Raw genomic sequence first — 21,655 nt, 5'->3', positions numbered from 1 at the left:
GGAGAATGAATACTTCATTATTACAGGACAAAGGCTTTAGGACATTGTTGGAAGAGGATATGAAATCTTTTTTTTAATTAAACACTGGCAGCACTAAGGAAATTGCAACAGTTTGGGAGGCCTCTAAAGCATATATAAGAGGAAAATTAATAGCCCGTTCGGCTCAAAAGAAAAAAGAGAGTCTAAACAGAATCAGGGAATTAGAAGGTGATATTAAATTAAAGGAAAATGATTTAGCAGAACACTTTTCAGAACCACAATATCAGGAACTCTGTAAGCTCAAGTTTCAGCTACATGAAATCTTTAACAAAAAAGTAGAATACTCCTTATACAGATTAAAAACAAATTTTTATGAAGGTGGGGAAAAAACTGGAAAAATATTAGCTAGACAAGTGAAAGAAAAAGACTCCTCGAATATAATTTCAGCTATCAAACAGGGAGATAAATTAGTAACCTCAACAAAAGGTATAAATGAGACATTTCAACAATATTACAAGAAACTATATACATCATCGGTATCTTGCGATGACAACCAAATAAATTCATTCCTCTCTAACATTAATATGCCTAAGCTTAACCCTGATCACGCAGAGAAGTTAGAGTCGCCTATAACTGTAGCAGAAATAAGGAAAACTGTGTCATTAATGAACACTGGGAAATCACCAGGTTATGATGGCTTTCCGGTGGAATATTATAAAGAGTACATAGACATTCTTGCCCCACTCTTGGTGAAGGTATATCAGGAGGCATTCAAAAAAGGCCACATGCCGCCAACATTTAATGAAGCTTTAATATCTCTGAGTCCAAAGAAAGACAGAGACATAACATACCCATCTAATTTCAGACCTATTAGCCTGCTTAATCTGGACTTTAAAATACTGACAAAAGTTCTGGCTCTCCGACTTCAACAAGTCTTACCCTATATTATACATCCAAACCAAGCAGGCTTCGTGAAGAACAGATCCTCATCAGACAACATGAGGAAATTAATACATCTAATGTGGCTTGCCCAGTCCAAAAATGTGCCTATAGCTGCCATTTCCCTAGATGCCGAAAAGGCCTTTGATGAGGTGGAATGGAGCTTTCTCTTTTCCGCTTTGTCACATTTCGGGTTCAGTCCCTATTTCTCTCAATGGGTAAAGACATTATATAAAGAAACAAAAGCTGCAGTAATTACCAATGGACTTATATCACCTTTTTTCAGCCTGTCTAGAGGCACTCGCCAAGGCTGCTCTTTGAGCCCCCTATTGTTTATAATTTGTCTGGAAACACTGGCTGTTAGTATCAGGAATAATGGGAGAATTAAGGGAGTAGAGGGTGGGGGACAGGAACATAAATTGTGGATATATGCTGATGATATTCTAGCTGTATTGACTAGGGGTGGTACGGTTCACAAAACCCATGGTTCGGTTTGTATCACGGTTTTAGGGTCACGGTTTTCGGTTCTGTACGGTTCTTGTTATTTTTTCTTTTAATCTTTAACACTCCAGAATATACTTCAGCATATGATATATAGCTAAAATTAGCATATTGAATGCATGTTGCACAAAACATGCACACAGTGGCAGTTCTATATATTGTTTTATTTCATCATAGGTACCATGAAATCCAAAATGTTCCCACACACCAGACTATAAACGACGCTGGCGCATCCTACAGCTCTGGGCAGCCTCTCTCCCACTTGACATTTCTGCACGTGACGTGACCTGCAGCGGCACCACTCCACTTGAGGGACCGGTTCCCGGTGTGTCTCAAAATCTGACGAAAATCTTTTAAACTGACCTTTGTCGATCTGAAATGAAGACAGATTCAGCAACTGCATGGCCTATTTCTCGCTTAAAATGTTTTCAGAAACACGTTTCGGTGAACTATTTTAGTAAAATATGAGATCGTATTCTGAAACGGGCCGCCATGACAGTCTATTTTGAAATTAGGGACCAGCCAGACCCATGTGACGCGATCGTCCAATCAGCTGCCATGGGTTGCGTTTGTCACGCCCATCCTGCTCGTCATTTCCAGTAAGTGTTTTAACATAGGTGTATAAAGTGGGCACTACGGCAGTAAGAGGTTAGTGCAGCTTAACAGTGTACTGACGGACCGTGCGGTACACACATGCTCCGAACCGAGACTAGCGAACCGAGCGGTTCGGGTGTTTTTTCATGAACCGTACCACCCCTAGTATTGACAGACCCTGAGGCATCCTTGCCACATTTGATGGATCTACTCCTAGTCCTACTCTAAACTGTAAGGTTACATAATTAATTGGAATAAATCCGAGGCTATGCCTATGACTTCCGCATGCCACCATTACATGGTGGAAAAATTTTAATTTTAAGTGGGTACCTCAAGGCATGAAGTATCTTGGAATTAAAATCAGTCAAGACCTAGGAGAGATGCCCTCGTTAAACTTAAACCCGGTGTTGCAAAAAATTAAAACAAATTTGGAGAAGTGGCAAAAGATAAAACTTACTCTGTGGGGAAAAGTCAATATTATTAAAATGATAGTAGCTCCTCAATTTAATTATATAGTAATGATGCTGCCAATCATGATACCGCCTGCCATTTTTAAGAAGTATGATGATATAGTTAAACAGTTTTTATGGGACGGGAAAAGAGCAAGGATAAAACTAAGTAAACTCTGCGCCCCCAAGGAGAAAGGGGGATTAGGTTTACCAGATCCAAGGTTATATGGGATATCTTTTGAAATGGCTAAATTAGCCAAATATTGGAAAATGACAGACAACAAGCTAGATTGGATGGAGATTGAGAATGAGTTATGTTTACCATTTAGTCCAAAGGAGCAACTGTCTCAAAACAACGAACCCAATTCTTGTACACTCTGGGAAGTTGTGGGCCAAGGTACACAAAATGTATAAGTTGTCGCAGTATGTACAGCTATATGCTTCATTGTGGTTTAATGCTGCCATACATATTGGTAAAATGTCAGTATATTGGAGGCAGTGGCGTTCAAGTGGTGTATGTACTATAGGAGATCTGTACAAAAATGGACAATTCATGTCTTATGAAGAATTATCGCGTCAATTTAAACTCGACGGCAAACAACATTTTTGGAAATACTTGCAAATTAGGGACTGTGTAAAATCCCAAATTGGTAATTGTTCAGAAAATGTTATTTTGGAATATCTGAATGCGCCACAAGAACGCTGCACGGCCTCGCAATTTTACAGACTAACAAACTATTCAGTTAGTGGCGAGTCCTCTAATGTGAAATTGTTATGGCAGAGAGACCTGAGAATAGTCTTTACACAGGAGAAATGGTTGGGGGTTCTAGCAGACTGTGGAAAGTATGTAAGGGAAGCAAGAGGGAAGTTCACACAATATAAGATCATGCATAGATATTATCATACCCCGGTGAGATTACATAGAATGAAATTGATGAATGATAATATGTGTTGGAAGTGTAAAACAGAGGTAGGAACTTTTCTTCACTGTGTATGGAAATGTGCATTAGTGAGTTAATTTTGGGTCAAGGATGTAGAGTTCATGAGTAACTGGTCAGGTTTAGTGATTCCCCTGACTCCTGCCGTATGTTTACTAGGGGAAAGATCACAAATACCGAATATGTCAAAAAGAACTTTTCCTGTCATTATGGTGGGCTTGGTCACAGCTTCTAGAGTTATTTTAAGATACTGGAAAACTACTGTACCTCCTAATCTGAAAGATTGGACTAATGCAATGGTGGCGACAGCATCTTTTGAGTCTATGCTTCACAAACTGTCAGCTAACATGGAGGATGGGATGACCTCTTGGGATCTTTTTTGGACCTATACAAGGGCTAATGACAACTCAACTTAAGAAAGCAGAGACTAAATACAGCATAGCGTCTTCGTCCTTCTGTAGACTGGATTTCCCCCTTATATTTCTTACTTTATTTTTTCGAGTTTTTTTTTTCCTCTGTAATATGTCGTATGTTTATGCCAAGGTTCCAAAATGTATGGCCAACCCTGTACTCATATACTCTGCTATTAAGAATTCAATAAAAATTTAAATGAGAAAAAAAAAGTGTAATTAAACACGCAGCTACCAATACATAACGGCTTGACTTTACATATCTGGCTCTTGCAAATCAGATGGACCTGTATTGGTGTGTATCTGCCTATATATTTACAGTACAATGAAAGAAACTGACAAGAGGTTTAACTTACACATGAGGACGACTAACAGCAGGTGTCCAGCCATGATGAAGCTGAACAATGTCAATGTCCAAGAAGACTACACTTGTATCGTCTGACTACGTGGACTTTGGCATACTGAAAGTGTCATTTTGCAGAACATGTTCTCAGGAAAACCACAGCAAGCATCAGAAATGAATCACACTGACAGACAAACCACAGAAACAGGCAACCATGCATCTGATATCATTAATAAAGCCCCCAGTATGTGTGGTATTGTATATTTTGATCACATCTACCCTGTTGGAAGACTGGTTCAGAGAAAATACAATGTGTTCATAATTTGTGTTGCTTTCTTATTGTCTTGTCTTGTATTTTTTTATGTTTGTTTTACTTGTTGCTTGTTCTAAACTGAGAGGGCTTGTGCTAAAATTTTATCCAAACAACTTAAGACGATAACTTATGAGTATGAGAATGGGTCAACTCGGCAATGAAAATTCATATGAAAGATAAAATTGCATTAAGCTTAAATCAGATGATATGACTAAAATAGCAAGGCCAAGACTAGACACTTATCCGATCATTTTGTAAAAATGAAATGACTAAAATCATAAATTAAGGATGTTAATACATAGGTATTAAAGAACCACTCAATTCAACATGAATGAACAGTCGAGACTGGTGCAGTTTAGCCACACTTCCTATCAGAGCTGCTGTTGTCAACAGCTCCTCTAGATATACTGTAGCCTAATAGTTCTTATATTAATGATCAAACATACTGACAAAATGGAACATATCCACCTATTTTCCTATTTTTCTTTTTGGCCTAGCAAACTTTTGGCCTATCAAGCTTTTGTTTTTTTTACATGCTGTTGTATTAACGTTAGTAACTAGTAACGTTAGAAAAACTACAACACCACACCGGATCTAGCTAGACCGGAAACAAAACAACAGGCACATCGCACACAATTGTTTGGGTTTGCGAGCCAAAGCTGTTAGATAAGCTATCTAGCTGTGTTTGTGGGGGCTATAGCTATCCAAAGATGTCTATAGAGATGGAAACGTTGGCACAGTCTAAGTGGAGACTGATGTTGATGATAAATGGCCCATCAGCACGAACAAAAGGATACAGACTTGGGTGTGGGACATGAAACTAACCAAATGCTCCTCTTTGGCCTGATGTGGAAAGATGATGGTTCAGACTTGGCTTCAGTTTTCCAACGACCGTAACGACTGTGATTACAACAGCAGGAGCACCAAGCTAGATAAGTTACCTGCTGACATTGTTTATTAATTAAAAAAACAAGAAACAAGATAACTGAAATTTGGTTTGAAATATCAAAGTGATCTTCAAGGCAAGTCAATTAATGTTTGTAAAAACTTTGCCTCACATATTCTTATCTCCATACAAATGCATTTACAAAAGACAAATCAACAGAAAACTAAAACAAAGACATTATTATTGAACATTCACATTATTCAAATGATTATGTGCCATCTACCTTGCTAACTGACGTGTCATATAAATATGTCCCTCCTTAAGCCTCTCTAATTTCTGGCTTTTTCAGCTATATGGCTTGTTACACTCAGTCTTCAAACATTGTGCAGCAATACAAATTATAACAAATTAGCAGTAAAACAAATCATATATATACATGAATTTCCCCTGGCAAAAGTTTACTTTGACTTTGATTAAAATCGCCAAATTGCATTGACCTAAATGTTCCCTATGTGAACTTTTAACTGTGTTGGCTACAGTATTTAGTTTGTATCCTTTCAGAAGTGTTTTCCTGATGTTGATGATCAGGCTCATGATCAAACATATAAAGTGAGAGTAGGCTACTCTGTGATTTGTTCCATTAGGAAATGATTCCCTCCCAGCTCACCATCATGTTATCTCCTGCTGCCATCTGGTGTTCACCAACGTAACACATTACAGCCATCATGGATCTCTGTGTGAACTGGATAATATCAAGACATTACACCTTTTAAACTGATTGGATTCCAATGGTGATATAAAGTAAATATTATATTTTAAGTTTATATATTTATCCTGAAACTAGAATGAAGATGGCAGGTTGCTGTGAACTAAAGTAAAAAAAAAAATAAAGCTTGATTTTAGAAAATAGCTACCCCAAACAAGTGTAAATATTATTAACAGGACTTTAAAGACTTATTTACAGAGAAAGATGCCCTGACAGGAAGGAGACGTTTCACTCAGAAGCGTATCATCATTTATCCTACTAATCCTATATATATATATATATATATATATATATATATATATATCCTAATCCTACTATACCCTACAGATTTGTACCAAAAAACAAAACACAGACACATTCGTTAAACTTGTTGGATTATTTGAGAACCCAATAACACTTTACAGTTATTGCATAGGCCGACATCAAAATCCCCCATGATGAAAAGTCTGTTATTGTCCTCTAGAAAACGTTTAGCCTACATCACAGCACAATAAAAGGCGTCCCTGTTGTATTGAAACAGTTGCCGTGTGCATTCAGCTGTAGTTGTATTGTGTTAACCTTTTGTTTTGGAAAGTTTACTTGTTTAACATTTCAAGACACGTTTAAGTTGGGTTGATTTACATTTTGTATTCTCCGTTTGATTTGTGTTTCTGTGGATGAACAATCATCCGTTGACGTGTAAAGTGCCAAGCAGCTAAACTTTATCAGAGTCCTGACACATTGAAAACTCCAGTAAACATCTACAGTGTGGAGGATTTTAATGATTTTTCAAATTAACAGAAAAGCAGCTTTTTAATAATGTTAATTTTTGTAAATTTTATTTGGGGAGAGTGGGGTAAAATGAGCCAGTGGGTAAGTTGACCCACCCCCTGTTTCTAGGCAACTATACACATTTGGCGTTATGTGACCATACATTCTGAAGGACTCCATAATTTCTATTTTGCTGTCAAGAGGAGAAGTACATGGGACAAGAGGTAAGTTGTCGTTTTTCCACAAAACACTTTTTCGCTTGTTAAAGTAAATTTTCTGCATTGCAGGTATACTAGCTGTTGTGCCAAAGCAAATGTATCTAGGTCTAAAGTTGTGTATGGTACATGTTGGTGATTTGTCAACATTAAGCTAAAGGTTAGCCTGAATTGCTAAGCTAGGCCGTTTTTACCAAAATGGTGACTATGGGGCAAAGTGAGCCAGATGATGTGGGGTAAATTGAACCACAGCTAAAGCCTTCAACAAAACTACAGTCGAGGGGGTTCTTTGACAATCTGACCAAAAGTTATGGACAGGTGACAGAATTAATATATTCCATAATATCAGTACAATTGAATGGCAACTAAGCAAGATACAAGAGTAAAGTACATTTACTGTACAAGACATTGGCATGTGTTTACTTATCAGCCACAGTTACCAGGATATGTATTCAGGGCTGTTAAGTATGATCTTAGCATTGCTTGAAAAGCTTAACAATTCAGATTTTTTTCATCATGGCTCTTGTCTTTGTTTTATAGGTTCAAATTCCCTGAATGATGTGCTGAAGAAGCTTCCTAAACCTCAAAAGGTTGGAGGAACTCATATTTCCCAGCAACCTTGATGGATGGAATGTCCATATATTTCTTGCTCCTGAAAACTATGCTGGCAGTCCTTCACTTAACAGAAATGTTTAAAACTATTGTTCACCAATACAAAACAATAAAAGATTAAAGGGAAAATGTGTATGTTTGGTGTTGTTTGAGGTAACTTTAAAAAAAAATTAACATTGTTTGTATAGGTAAGTGTATTATTAAATATTTTTTTTTAAAGAGGAAAGTTATGTTTTTAAATTATGCTTGCATTAAAATGTGAAAAATAGGATGGTCAATTTACCCACTGACTGGGATCAACTTACCCCTAGCCTGGGGTAAGTTGAGTCCCATGAACACTTGTTTTTCTGAGGTCATATTTTCAAGGCTCTTTGTCATAGGTGCATTCTTATATTTTCAGTTGATAGGCAACATCCCAAATTAACAGTAGATGTCTTCATTGTTCTTCTGTGGCTCATCTTATCCCACTCTCCCCTATTTAACCAGGTTAGTTAAATAAATAGTAATAGGCCTACTGTTAATGCAACTGGTTGAGGTAATGGGGAAGTTTATCTGCAAAGTAACCAGTAAAAGTACAGCTTTTGGATAATTGTGTATGTAACAGAACATGGAAATATAAGTACAAGTACCTACATACAACTTATTACAACCTTTCACTATGTGATCGATATATTCCTCGGTTACAAGTTTTTTATTTCTCCTTCATTACGAACGGGAATTGTAAAGTAGAAAATGTATGCCTACATTCATATCATAACTTTATTGTGTACCTACCAACCAACAGTCTTATACATGTGTACCTAAGTAGGCCTACAAAAAGAGTAGGCTAAATAATAGAAAATTTGACCAACATACAAGAGCATACAAACATTAAATAATTAAATTAAATACCTACTACTAGAAAATCTACTCCCATTGATACATTGTTTGGCCATTAGAATCACACTATTAAACATCATTTATTTTTTCAAGTTACAAGTCTGATATCTAAAATAACGTCATCAGCTTTAGGACGGTTCAGAGCCGTTCAATGTCTCCTAACGGCTCTGGGACGGTTACTTTGTGTTGGCGCATGCTCAGTCTCAGTCACAAAGGTCAGCCAATCCTGTGCGAGTAACAGCGCAGTCTCATTTGCATCAAGTGCACATAAAGGAGGCGTCCGGAACTTGAGTTGTTATCTGTTTCAGGAACTCCCATCCGAAGCAAAGATGCCAGCAGAAGCCACCGTGAAAGCGCCCAAGAAGGGCTCCAAGAAAGCCGTGACTAAGACCGCCGCCAAGAGCGGCAAGAAGAGGAGAAAGAGCAGGAAGGAGAGCTACGCCATCTACGTGTACAAGGTGCTGAAGCAGGTCCACCCCGACACCGGTATCTCATCCAAGGCCATGGGTATCATGAACTCGTTTGTGAGCGACATCTTTGAGCGCATCGCCGGTGAGGCCTCCCGTCTGGCTCACTACAACAAGCGCTCCACCATCACTTCCAGGGAGATCCAGACCGCCGTGAGGCTGCTGCTCCCCGGGGAGCTGGCCAAGCACGCCGTGTCTGAGGGCACCAAGGCCGTCACCAAGTACACCAGCTCCAAGTAAACCGTCCCGCTGCTGCAATCTACTAAACCAACGGCTCTTTTAAGAGCCACGCACTTCTTCTTGGAGAGCAAAGTTTCATTCAGTTATGTGCTTAGATAAAAGTATCGATTTTTATCTGTTTTCTATGCGTTGTTTTCAACGTATGTTTACATTATATAATTTGTGTGTATTTGTTTCGTAAGTTCTTTATACTTGGGTCAGAGGGGCAACTTTTTCAATTTCTCTGTATGTCTAGCACATATTGCAGAATCTACATTTAAAAACTCCTTGTAATCTCTACAAATGTATCCTTTTACTCCTAAAAATATATGGCTGTTGCATCTGCATTCAGAGCAGGCCATGTCAAACAATATTTTGGAAGCCCCTTTGTCCATTTCAAAGAATTTGGGCGTTTTGAACCTCAATTTATTTAGGGTTCATGCAGTTTCTTTAACTCGTTCTGCCTTCATGGACAGTAATGGTAAATAGATTGCATTTTAGTATAGACCAAGAACAAACCACTGCACACACAAGGACGGCTGTGAGTGCATCAGTTTCCGCTCGCTTGTGAATTTCTTCCCAGGAGCAGCATGGTTTTTTCCCCAAACAAATCCAGTAGGAGTCTTGCAAATTGTGAACCTGCAAGATCCCCAGTCTTTGTCATCATGTCACTGAGGTTTGAGTCACAGACTATATAAGATTTTGCAGATTGTCTTTAGATGTGCTGTGTCTTATCAGTCTTTATAAGTCTTCCGGTTAAGTGGTTTGATGATGGTCTTCATGAGAAGAAACATAATGGTTATTAGTAGGCCTACTAATAGTTTTTTGTGCTGTTGCTTCATGCTTTTAATCATAGTTTGTGCTCAAGCACTGTAGGCTACTTCAGATAATTTTGAGGTCAGGTTATACTGATTATTTTAATTTTAAGCTAGGCCTACTACTTAACTTAAATTATTGTGCTTTTTACTGCACTACATTTGTCTAACTGTAGTTCCCAAAGTGGAGTCCGGGGTCCTTGACGGGTTCCCAGGAAATCTCCAGAAAAAGGGCAAATATTTATTTTTACTATAATTGCATCCATAAGTGACACCATGACACAGCGTATGACTATTTTGGTCATGGATTGTATACACTCTGTAATCGCTCACACATAAAAACAGGTGGAAAGGAAATTGAAGACTAGCAAAAAATAACAAACTCAAGCCTATTCACGCCAACGTGATGAAACCAAAAGAAGCTGTTTAAGTCATTATGAGGAACCTCAAAATAACTTTCAAAAATAATGACGTAGGGCCTAGTATCCCGCACCAACCCGTTATTTTGAAATAGACAGTAGCCATCATTATTTTGAGATACAAAGGCTTCTAGGTTTCTAATAATAACTTAGTCTTTTCTCATCACAATGGCAGAAAGTGGCTTCCATAACCTACCATCTGAAGCTTTCATGTTTGTTACATATTACAAAAACATATTGTGATCCCACATTTCCTTGCACATTTATTAATTATTTATTGTGACCTGATCAGATCATGTTACAGAAAGATTTTGAAGCAAACTGAAGCTGGTTGCAGTGATAGACAGAGTCAGGGTTGTGTACAGCAGAAGAGAGAAATATGAACCTGTGTTTGGAGGCCCATCATGTCAAATCCATCATGTTAAGGATCAATGCCAGCAGAGAAACCTGTCCGGTAACCGCTTAGCTTCACATCCAGCACCCAGTGTGTTTACCACCACTGAAAACTTCCCCAATTTAAACTAAATAAAACACATTAATGCAGTTATTTCACTTTCACTCTATCCACACATGTCTCTGCTTACTTGAACAACACTGTCACATTTAATACACATTACTTATAGATATTTTTTAAGACAAAATGTGAGGAAAACTCGCTGCGAGTAGTCCAAAATGACAGTACATCCGAATGGTTTGAAGCCTCCTGTAATCAAATAAACGAGTCCTCGTCGCCAAACATGAGCTCAGTGTGAAGTGGAGAAGGTTTGCTCACCACTACAGTAAGAATTTTGTTTTAAAACGTTTATCTTTTATGAATTTTATCCCCAAATTGTGGAAGAGAAAACACAAAGTGTTGCCACATTTGCAGCAGGTCAGCGGAGCGGCTGTCGATTGACTCTCCACGGTTCTCATCTGATTTATAAGTCCCGCCTCCTGCCCGAGCAGGAACACAGTAGACTGTAACGCGACAGAGAAAGAGACATAGACATGGCAGAAGAAGCTCCAGCAGTTCCCGCGGCGAAAGCCCCGGCCAAAGCTCCAAAGAAGAAGGCAGCTCCCCGGGTAAAGAGTGACGGGCCCTCCCTCCCGAAGCTCATCCTTGACGCCGTGACTGAGTCCAAGGACCGTAAAGGCACCTCGCTTCCGGCTATCAAAAAGACGTTGGCCACCAAAGGCATCGACCTGGAAAAAGCCAACAAACGCATCAACACCGCGGTGAAGAAGCTGGTGACCGACGGTAAACTGGTCCAGAATAAAGGGATTGGGGCTTCCGGATCCTTCAAGCTCCCCAAGGCTCAGCCTAAAGCCGCCAAAACAGGCAAGAAAGCTCCCGTTAAGGTGAAGAAACCCGCTGCCAAGTCCCCGCAGAAGAAAACCGCAGCTAAGAAAACTGCAGTGAAGAAGACCGCAGCCAAGAAAACCGTCGCTAAGAAACCAGCAGCCAAGAAACCAGCAGCCAAGAAGTCTCCTGTGAAGAAAGCGGCCAAGAAGCCAGCAGTGAAATCTACTCCCAAGAAGGCTGCTCCTAAAAAGGTCGCAAAGAAGAAGACTCCTGTGAAGAAAGCTCCGGCAAAGAAAGCTGCAGCGAAGAAGTCCAAGAAGTAAAGTGGCTCTTTAACCTGCACTCAGTGCACCAAAAGGCTCTTTTAAGAGCCACCACAGATTCACAAGAGAGCTGTTTTCCTACAACATCATGTCTGTTTCCATTGTTTGTTTTTCTATTATTTATTCTACGAAAATACGTTGATCTACATGAAATATGCTGGTGAAGAGTAGGTAATTTGTTTGCAGTTAAATTTAACGTGCAGCATTTTTAAAGAACAAACATCTGAATATAATTTCCAACACCAGTCCGCTGGACACCACAGGAACAATAAGTGAGTAATACTGCCTCTTCTGAACTCTGCCACAGATTCAAAAAAGAATAATTCCTAAAACCTTATCTCATTTATATAAATATTTACTCATGAATATATTTATATTCAAATGAAGTGTGCCGATAATGAAGACATTTTAATGCATACGTCCATATTCACAAGAAAAAGCATGTGATGATCAACACTATTGTTTCATCAACTTCATACTCAATGTATCTTTTTCTGATAGTTAATCAGATTATGGCCCACCTTCCTGAATTTTAAAATATTACAGTCCCATTGAGATTAAGAATCCTGTTTTTCAAGAGCGAGCCAAGACAGGCAACCGCATACATTTAAAACCACATTTAATATTATTGTTCTATTCAAAAGGATAAAACAATTGATAATCAACCCTCTGTTTTATCAGCTTAATACCTGGTTTTCTATAGATATCTGATTTTCTGTAGATCAGATTTTGTGATCTCAATGGGACCTTTTATTTAATTTGGAGGTATAACCTTTAGGCTATTGAAGACCTAGCTAAAACGTTTAAAAAATAAGCATAGGTAACATTTTAAAATGAAATAAAAGAGTCGGTTACATAACCTGGTCCACTTCAAAACATTACAATCATTTTGAGTTTTAATTAATTCTGTACTATAACTCCCACAGTGTGGATGAACTGTGTAACGGTGTAAGTAACCAGGTGTGTTTTGATGAAGAAATATTTTATTAACCGTTTTCAACGTCCACTAGACAATTTGTGTTCTGACATATTGTTGTAAAAAGGGATGGTTTACATGTAATCTGCGTAACGTAGTCAGATTACAAAGAAATTAACTATAATCATCCCATATTACACATGAAAATGTGCAATCAAATGCTACATTACAATCTCAACCTGAAAGTTACTTGTATCTTTGTTAAAACTATGTGAGAGAATTCATTTTTCTTCCATAAATCAGAATCCAGTGTTCAATTCAATCACGACCAACGGCAGGAAAAATAAACCACAGATGAAAGTAATTAAGGCAGAAGAAAGTAAACATATTGCTTTACTGTTTCAACCATGGATGTATTAAGAGAACCGTAGGCTTCTAGCATTAATGCGACAGCAGCCGTTCTCCAGCTGCTGTGTGGGTTTTACTTTGTCCAATAGTTACTCAGCTACAGACCACGTGTCTCCTGGTCTGGACCAATCAGCGCTGCCCTGGCTCCGGCAGTTCCTTTATAAAGCCGCTGTTCATTCCGAATAGTATTCATTTTTGAGCTGTGAGCACTGAGAAACTAAAATGGCCAGAACCAAGCAGACTGCCCGTAAATCAACCGGAGGTAAAGCCCCCAGGAAGCAGCTGGCCACCAAGGCTGCCCGTAAGAGCGCCCCGGCCACCGGCGGCGTGAAGAAGCCTCACCGTTACAGGCCCGGTACCGTGGCTCTGAGAGAGATCCGTCGCTACCAGAAATCCACGGAGCTGCTGATCCGCAAGCTGCCCTTCCAGCGCCTGGTCCGAGAAATCGCTCAGGACTTCAAGACCGACCTGCGCTTCCAGAGCTCCGCCGTCATGGCTCTGCAGGAGGCCAGCGAGGCTTACCTGGTCGGCCTGTTCGAGGACACCAACCTGTGCGCCATCCACGCCAAGAGGGTCACCATCATGCCCAAAGACATCCAGCTGGCCCGCCGCATCCGCGGAGAGAGGGCTTAAACTGTCTGCTGCTTCTCCACACACCACAAAGGCTCTTTTAAGAGCCACCAAATCATCCTCAAAGAGTGTTTCCATTTTATTCTTATTCTGCGTTTTCCCCAAAACTCATCACAAATCATCTTAAAGAGTATTTCCTTTTATTCATATTCCGTCTTAAACACGAAACCCACAATCTGTACTTACTATTAAGTTGGAAAGTTAAAACCAAGCATATGTTTTGAGAAAAATGTTTAATGGGGCTTGCAGCTAAATCTAATCAAGTAACTACACTAATCAGTATTTGTCTGGCTCACACCTGGTCGGCCTGTTCGAGGACACCAACCTGTGCGCCATCCACGCCAAGAGGGTCACCATCATGCCCGAAGACATCCAGCTGGCCCGCCGCATCCGTGGAGAGAGGGCTTAAACTGACCTGAGATCAGCCTACAGCCACATACAAACCCTGACAGAGCAACAGTCCTGAAACAATAGCTACAGTTTCATATAATTTAATGTGACAAACCCATATGGTAGATCTTTGTCTCGTATGTACTGCAGACACTTGTGTCATGAAGAGTACAACGACAAATGTAGGCTAACATGTGCCCGCCGGTTATGAAAGTGGGGATGTTCTAAAAATAGGACAATTCTTTATAAACAGTGACAACTAAAACTCCATACGGTTGGATTAGTTTGCCCAATACTAGAGCAGCTATAGTAGTTGCTAGTATAAAAGCATCCTTTTGGACTTCATGCATGACATTTAGCCTATACTTTAGTGTTGCAAAGAAATGTGCAACGTGCGTACAAGTGGTTGATTAGATCTGTAGTTTATTGTAATGCAAGTGATCCGCTAAGTGGAACGCTAAACAATGGGCTCGTGTGTGGCATTTTGACTGGGAAAAAAAAAAAAAAAAAAAAATGCAGTTACATTGTAAGATTCAAGACCTTTGTCAAATGTCACCTACGAAACTGATGTCGCAACAAAAACAACTAACGCACAAACAAAAAACCCCATAGATGAACGAATATATAGACCGACAAATAAGGAGTGCTCCTTAGTTAGAGGTGTGTGGCTCTTAAAAGAGCCGTTGTTGGTTCGGTGGAACCCGGTTCCAGGAGTTTACTTCTTAGCGGGCTTCTCGGTCTTTTTGGGCAGCAGGACGGCCTGGATGTTGGGCAGCACGCCGCCCTGAGCGATGGTCACTCCGCCCAGCAGCTTGTTAAGCTCCTCGTCGTTGCGGACAGCCAGCTGCAGGTGACGGGGGATGATACGGGTCTTCTTGTTGTCGCGGGCAGCGTTTCCAGCCAGCTCCAGGATCTCAGCGGTCAGGTACTCCAGCACAGCCGCCAGGTAGACGGGGGCGCCGGCTCCTACACGCTGAGCGTAGTTTCCTTTGCGGAGCAGCCTGTGAACACGGCCGACCGGGAACTGGAGCCCAGCACGGGAGGAGCGAGTCTTGGCCTTCGCTCTGGCTTTTCCTCCGGTTTTCCCTCGTCCAGACATTTTTCGTGTTTCTTGTATCTTCGAATACGAGAAAAGGTACATCACGTTGCCCAAACCGGCATTATATCTACCTTACTGCTTCGTGATTGGCCAGAGTGAGCGTAAGCATGATCGTCCAATCAGTGAAGAAATCAGTCAATTTGCTGTATTCACAACAATACTCTATTTAAATTGCACCGCGTTTCAAAATAAAGCGTGACAGATTAAACCGGATGTTCCCTAATTATCTCATCATATTGTTATTGTTCCGTTTCTTATGGTTTAATTTGCCTTTGTAGTTTGTTTTTTGTTAAAGCACGTTCAAGGGTTAGAAACACATTGTTAACACTTTTAACACACTTTAAAATAATTATACTTTGATACACTTTATAGAAATATATTATACTAAAATATACTTTAAGTGAAAGTTATGTGTACTTTCTAAAGTGTACTTATTTGAAATTAGTTTTACACATATTTTTGATATATTTTAAATTGTATGCTCAAAATTGTCATTGTAACATACACTGAAAGCATATTTTAAAAGTACACATTTTAATATCAACACTAATATTAAGTTTGAGTGTATTTTAACCCTTGTGTTGTCCTTCGGGTCACTGGGACCCGAAGGACAACACAAGGATTATGTACTTCCGTTTACTTTATTAAGAATTGCTCTCTAAACAAGGGTTAATACAGCACCTTAGTTCTTGTTTGTACAGCATGTTGGTCAGCTTAAACTGTGTTTAAATGTGTTCTAGAAATAAACTTTACTTACTTACTTTACAAAAAACAGGGTTTAGAGAGCAATTCTCAACAAAGTAAACGGAAGTACATCATCCTTGTGTTGTCCTTCGGGTCACTGGGACCCGAAGGACAACACAAGGGTTAAGTTACATTTGAGTCTAATTATGAAGTGAAGTTATTCACGCTAGTACTTCAGAACATTCTTTTAGAAAGTGTTCAATAGTATTACTATGAAAATGCACTTAAACCCATTTATGAAATTGTGTGCTGTGGGTACATGTTTAATGGAGACAAAGCAGGGCTACTGCAAACAAGACCAGTTGGTGAGTGTACAGATCAAAAAGTCGCTGACAGTATTCCTGCGTATAGGACTGCTATGTAGAGGTCGGTTTGGCGTTGAGGTCTGTAAAGTAGTAGCTTCCCAAGAATTTTAGTCTCTTTCAACATTGGGAAGTGGAATGACATACATTTTGTCCTTGGACTTAACCATTACACATTTATACTTGAGTGATTGGGGATGCACGGCAAATACATAATGGGTGTGAGACACATCATTTATAAATGTGGAAGATACATTTGACTGAGCATCTCTACAAACCTTTCCTCCACTCTTGGAAAGCTCTTTTACTAAAATACAGAAATTAGCGGATGTGGATGAGGCCCCATCATCAGATGTAAAAGCCACCATGGTCATAACTTCGCAGAATGTTCCATCATTTAACTGTACAACTGAATTATTTCTCTTTTTAAGAGTTGTGTTATTATATGAATGATAAACCACACTGCTACAAATGAAACAGTCATAAAATAAACGTGAATGAACTGTCACTCCTATTAAACTTTCAATAGCCATCCTCTGCAACAGATGTGCTAACTTTCTTTGGGCAGCCAAAACCTCTGACATTATGTTGAAACTCCTTTGATTTCTTTCTTAAGCTAGAGGTCAAATAATGTCTTTATGCTGTCATTAGCATCTGCCATTGTAGTCCCTGCTTTTTTTGAGAGACCCCTCCACCGAAGGAATCTATTCACTATTTGTGTTGGCACGTGTTGTTCCACTGAAAAGTCCCATTAAATGATTCAAATGGAAATGTGGATGTTGCCCACAGTGGTCTCCAGTTACACACGCCTGCTGCCAAGTGTATTAATAAATAAAAAGAAGCATTAGCAGCACTAGAGCTGGGCAATATATCAATATTATATCGAAACTGGGATATGAGACTAGATATCGCCCTAGATTTTGGATATCGTAATATGGCATAGGTGTTGTCTTTTCCTGGTTTTAAAGGCTGCATTACAGTAAAGTGATGTCATTTTCTGAACTTGCCAGACTGCTGTAACTGTTCTATCATTTGCCTTTACCCACTTACTCATTATATCGAAATTACTGATGATTATTTATCAAAAATCTCATTGTGTTAACATTTTGTGAAAGCAAAATTAGTCAACAATACAACATCATCGTATCGACGTCGAGGTATTTGGTCAAAAATATCGTGATATTTGATTTTCTCCATATCGCCCAGCCCTCAGCAGAACCATACAGTTTCTCAAAGTTGAGCACACATTTTCACAGAGCTTGTTCTGCCACATCCACATGTCTCACTTTAATGGCATCCTGAAAAAGAGTGTGCAGTCTAGGGGTCCTTGATGTGAAAAAGTCAAGGGGGTAAGCTTCGCTTCAGAACTCGAACCTCCGATGGCGCCATTTTGTTGCTACAAAGGTATCACCTCCTGTTAGCATTCCACTGACCGCCATTTTTCTTTTACGTCACTTGACTGCGAATAACTTTACATCTGAAGCGTTTAAAGACTCTATTTCTCCATAGTTTAGTTCTAAAGAAACATGACAACGTATAAAAGGTTCCATTACCTTGTACCTCACGTTATGGCTCCGTAGCAGACGTTTTTGTAAAAATAGGCTAACGATTGTGTCAAAACCAAGTGACTTACTGTCGCACAGTAGAGGAATTACCGTATAGTACAGGAGAAGCTCGCAGGCAGTTTCGACATACATTAGCTGTTTAGGTTTAATTACTGATGTTAACTAGCATGTTAGTTAGCAATAATTAGCCTGTGCCCATGTTATCTCCTTACATATACCTACGCTTTCCGTCTCTGTAAGATTGGGAATGATTGAGATTTCTCTTGGCACAGCTACCAGAAGACTTACAACTTTCAGACACGTTGCTCACATCATTTACGTTGTCTCTCTCTCAGTTGGAGGCTGCGCAGTAAAGCAAGTGATCACCGGAAAAGTGCTTTATCCTTCACTGGTCTCCGTCCAGAGCAACGGGGTCTATTGGTCCATTATATATATGTCAATGGAAAAAGTTTGGGAAGGTAAACAATCGCGAGTGGCCAAACTATGGCCTAATTTTTAAATGCCAGGGTGAATTTAGATAATGTAGGATATGAGTTTAATCTTAAACATTCCATGTAATTGAAATGTATTAAGAGATAAAGTAGGACAACAGTTCAGTGTCTTAAGCAGAAGTGTATGGCTCTTTAAAGAGCCATTGTCCTTCAATCTTTCTAGTGTGTTCAAAATTTTTATGCTACACACAAGCAATAACAAACTAAGCAATGTATGAGAAAAAAAATAAAAAATGTTTAGCAAGAAGATTGAGTCATCACAAAGAACAGGGCCAGATAGGTCTAAATCAAGTGTATTATGCCTACACAGATAGATAACATGGCACAGTAATTTGCAAATGTCTGAATAACTTTAGTATTTATAAACACAACTTCAGGGTTTGTGAATTCAGTTGTGTGTCAAAAAACGATGATTTAGGTCCAATGGAAAAATAAATACAGTTCACATGAGGAAGTATTTCTCTAGAGGTATTGTATTGGTGGCTCTTAAAAGAGCCGTTGTGTTGTTGTAGTTTCCCCGGATCAGGTTTAACCTCCGAAGCCGTACAGAGTGCGGCCCTGCCTCTTCAGAGCGTACACCACATCCATGGCGGTCACATATGGAAAGCCAAAAGGGTCACAATTCGTCACAATTCGCACGGCGTTTTGAACGGCGTTTGTGGCGCCACCTGGCGTTTATTAAATGCCACTACACGTCTAATAAACGCCACCTGGCGGTTAATAAACGCCACCAGATGCTTATTAGACACCTGGTGGCGTTTTGATAATCAACTCCGCCCTGTGGCTTTCACAGCCAATAGATTTGAACTCTAATCACCCAATCAGTAAAGAAGGAGGTCAGGCAAAACTAATCAAGCACGGATCTCCTTTGCAGCTTGTTTGAGTAGCCCAAAGAAAATGCCACAACTTTGAAGTATGTTCGTTTTGTATTGCCAGACATCAGTAGGCACTGGGTGCTCATACTTTATTTAATTAATCAATCCAAATCATCCTCCCAAAAATGTAATAACAAGTGGTGAAGAGCTATTACCTGCTTAAATTTAAGAAGCACTAAAACCTGACTAAACGCTGTCACACTAAGAACCCAATGGCATTACATTTTATCTGGGTCTATTGTTAAAAGGGTTTCAGATATGGTGATATTTAATTGCTGCAAATACCAGTCTATTACTACAAGACCAAGAGAGGGGTTAACACGAAGAGTAAGCAGATTTTTAAAAATACTGTACTCTTAATTCAACTACTAGGAACCAGAGAGTAGCTTACCAGAAAATTGGACAACTTTGAAAATCTTCTTGACAAAAAGGATTAATAGTTTCTGTAAAGTGCATGCAACAATCAAACCTAAATAAGTTTGTCTTATTTAATTACTGCAAAAAAATGATATTTTGGTACAATTTCAGACAGTCACAGCTGTTTCACATAGTCAGTTAAATAATAATTAGTTATATCTCAATAAAAACTAAATTAAAATTATAATGGCAGCATAGGGCACTATCATTTATTTTAATTCCAGTAAGAGAGCAGTTGACCCGAAGATGGCTAGATATATTAATTCTTTCCTCTACTTTCATATCTTTATGCAAAAAACACCCACCAGCGCTCTATATAAAGCAACTAAATTAAACATACGTGTCATACTTCATTTGACCTTTCAGGAGACTTACCTTGACACAGGAACAGCAGGTATTAGATCCCTTAACACATTCAAATACTATGGTTTATGATCTTGACTCAATTGGACATTAAGTTGTAATAATAAATCATTATAAGCATTTTTAATTTATTTTTATTCCATGCATTACTAAAAATGTAAAGCTGAAAAATTTACTGACAAACACAAAAGCATGACAGATATAAAACATGACATTTATTAAATAACATCAAAAATTCAGCAGCAGTAGGGTGCAAGTAGTCCTTTGTGCATAGTTTCTGGTATATATTTATATTTTTATATTTATATTTATAATTATATTTAAAGGACCACGTGACATCACAGTGCTTTGCTGTCACCATTTTTGTGTCTGGTCAAAGCTAGGGGACCTACGTCATATCAACCACAACAGCTAGAGGAGACGGATACGTGATACACACAACAGAATACGCGGAACAAATAGTTTTTGTCCGTAACGTTAACCAGCCGTCAGCCCTTAACGAACAACTTGCTAGTTAACGTTACTAGCATGATCAATCTAGACTTAACCACCACAAAAATAACACTGTTGATAATTGATGACTTGCATGTCCTGTTATCACATACTGTACATTTGTTTTTCTTCAACTGCCATATCTTGGTGTCATTTACCTCTCCTGCAACAGCGTATTGATGGGCATCTGGACTCATGAGATACTCCAGTGTATGGGGATGTATTACGTACAAGTTAATGTTAAATGTGTCAGGAAAAGTAAGTTTGGGCTGACGTATGGCTGGGCAATTTATATATAAATTTTAGATTATCGTTCACTATGTTTGATGTTGAGATGGAAAAAAATGTGCAAGGTCCAGTGGAGGCGAGTTAAGCAGGAATGGTTCAGGAGGTTCTTTTCTTGACTGCCATGCAAGGCTGCGATGGAGAGCTGACAGTCAAGTGACACCTTTCAAAACAATGGATGACCCCGCAGCCTCCTCGGGAAAAGTTGAACTGGATCAGCACTGTTTCGGAGAATGTGATCTCCTTTACAGGAAGTTGTAGATGGAGCGGATGAATTGGAGTCACTAGGGTACAGAGAGAAGATGACATTAGTGGAAGTGACAGACATTCAAAGTTCACTTCCGTACAAGCAACACAAAATATTGGTTATTCCATCCACTCAAACTTAGAAAATAGAGAAATCCCTGTTCTTTTGTTTCTGTTTCTGTCTGTATGGAGTATATAGTGTAGGACAGATCCCTGTGCCCCACAGTACCTGTGACTGGCTGATTTTGAAACAAAGATAAATGAGCATACATGAAGAAGAAAAATTATATGTGCGTTTGTTTTCTTTGATCCTGTCACTGCCGTGCAGTCGAT

General features: G+C 39.2%; 4 protein-coding genes across 4 annotated transcripts; 3 read left to right on the top strand and 1 right to left on the bottom strand.

Annotated features, from left to right (window-relative positions):
* The first annotated feature begins 8,887 nt into the window (after positions 1–8,887).
* LOC120557836 (histone H2B-like) lies at positions 8,888–9,491 on the top strand. The gene has a single exon (XM_039798472.1). It carries the CDS (start codon positions 8,904–8,906, stop codon positions 9,279–9,281), a length of 378 nt encoding a protein of 125 aa, XP_039654406.1. The 5' UTR covers positions 8,888–8,903; the 3' UTR covers positions 9,282–9,491.
* Positions 9,492–10,659: 1,168 nt separating this feature from the next.
* On the top strand, positions 10,660–12,183 carry LOC120557824 (histone H1-like). The gene has a single exon (XM_039798457.1). It carries the CDS (start codon positions 11,482–11,484, stop codon positions 12,097–12,099), a length of 618 nt encoding a protein of 205 aa, XP_039654391.1. The 5' UTR covers positions 10,660–11,481; the 3' UTR covers positions 12,100–12,183.
* Positions 12,184–12,274: 91 nt separating this feature from the next.
* LOC120557829 (histone H3-like) lies at positions 12,275–14,588 on the top strand. Its single transcript, XM_039798463.1, has 2 exons — positions 12,275–13,948; positions 14,355–14,588. Exons 1-2 carry the CDS (start codon positions 13,646–13,648, stop codon positions 14,460–14,462), a joined length of 411 nt encoding a protein of 136 aa, XP_039654397.1. The 5' UTR covers positions 12,275–13,645; the 3' UTR covers positions 14,463–14,588.
* A 378-nt stretch (positions 14,589–14,966) lies between these two features.
* LOC120557833 (histone H2A-like) lies at positions 14,967–15,548 on the bottom strand. Its single transcript, XM_039798468.1, has one exon. It carries the CDS (start codon positions 15,540–15,542, stop codon positions 15,159–15,161), a length of 384 nt encoding a protein of 127 aa, XP_039654402.1. The 5' UTR covers positions 15,543–15,548; the 3' UTR covers positions 14,967–15,158.
* Positions 15,549–21,655: the final 6,107 nt, after the last annotated feature.

Source organism: Perca fluviatilis, chromosome 4, assembly GCF_010015445.1.
Source record: "Perca fluviatilis chromosome 4, GENO_Pfluv_1.0, whole genome shotgun sequence".
Classification (NCBI taxonomy): domain Eukaryota; kingdom Metazoa; phylum Chordata; class Actinopteri; order Perciformes; family Percidae; genus Perca; species Perca fluviatilis.
This window is presented reverse-complemented; position numbering and strand designations above follow the sequence as displayed.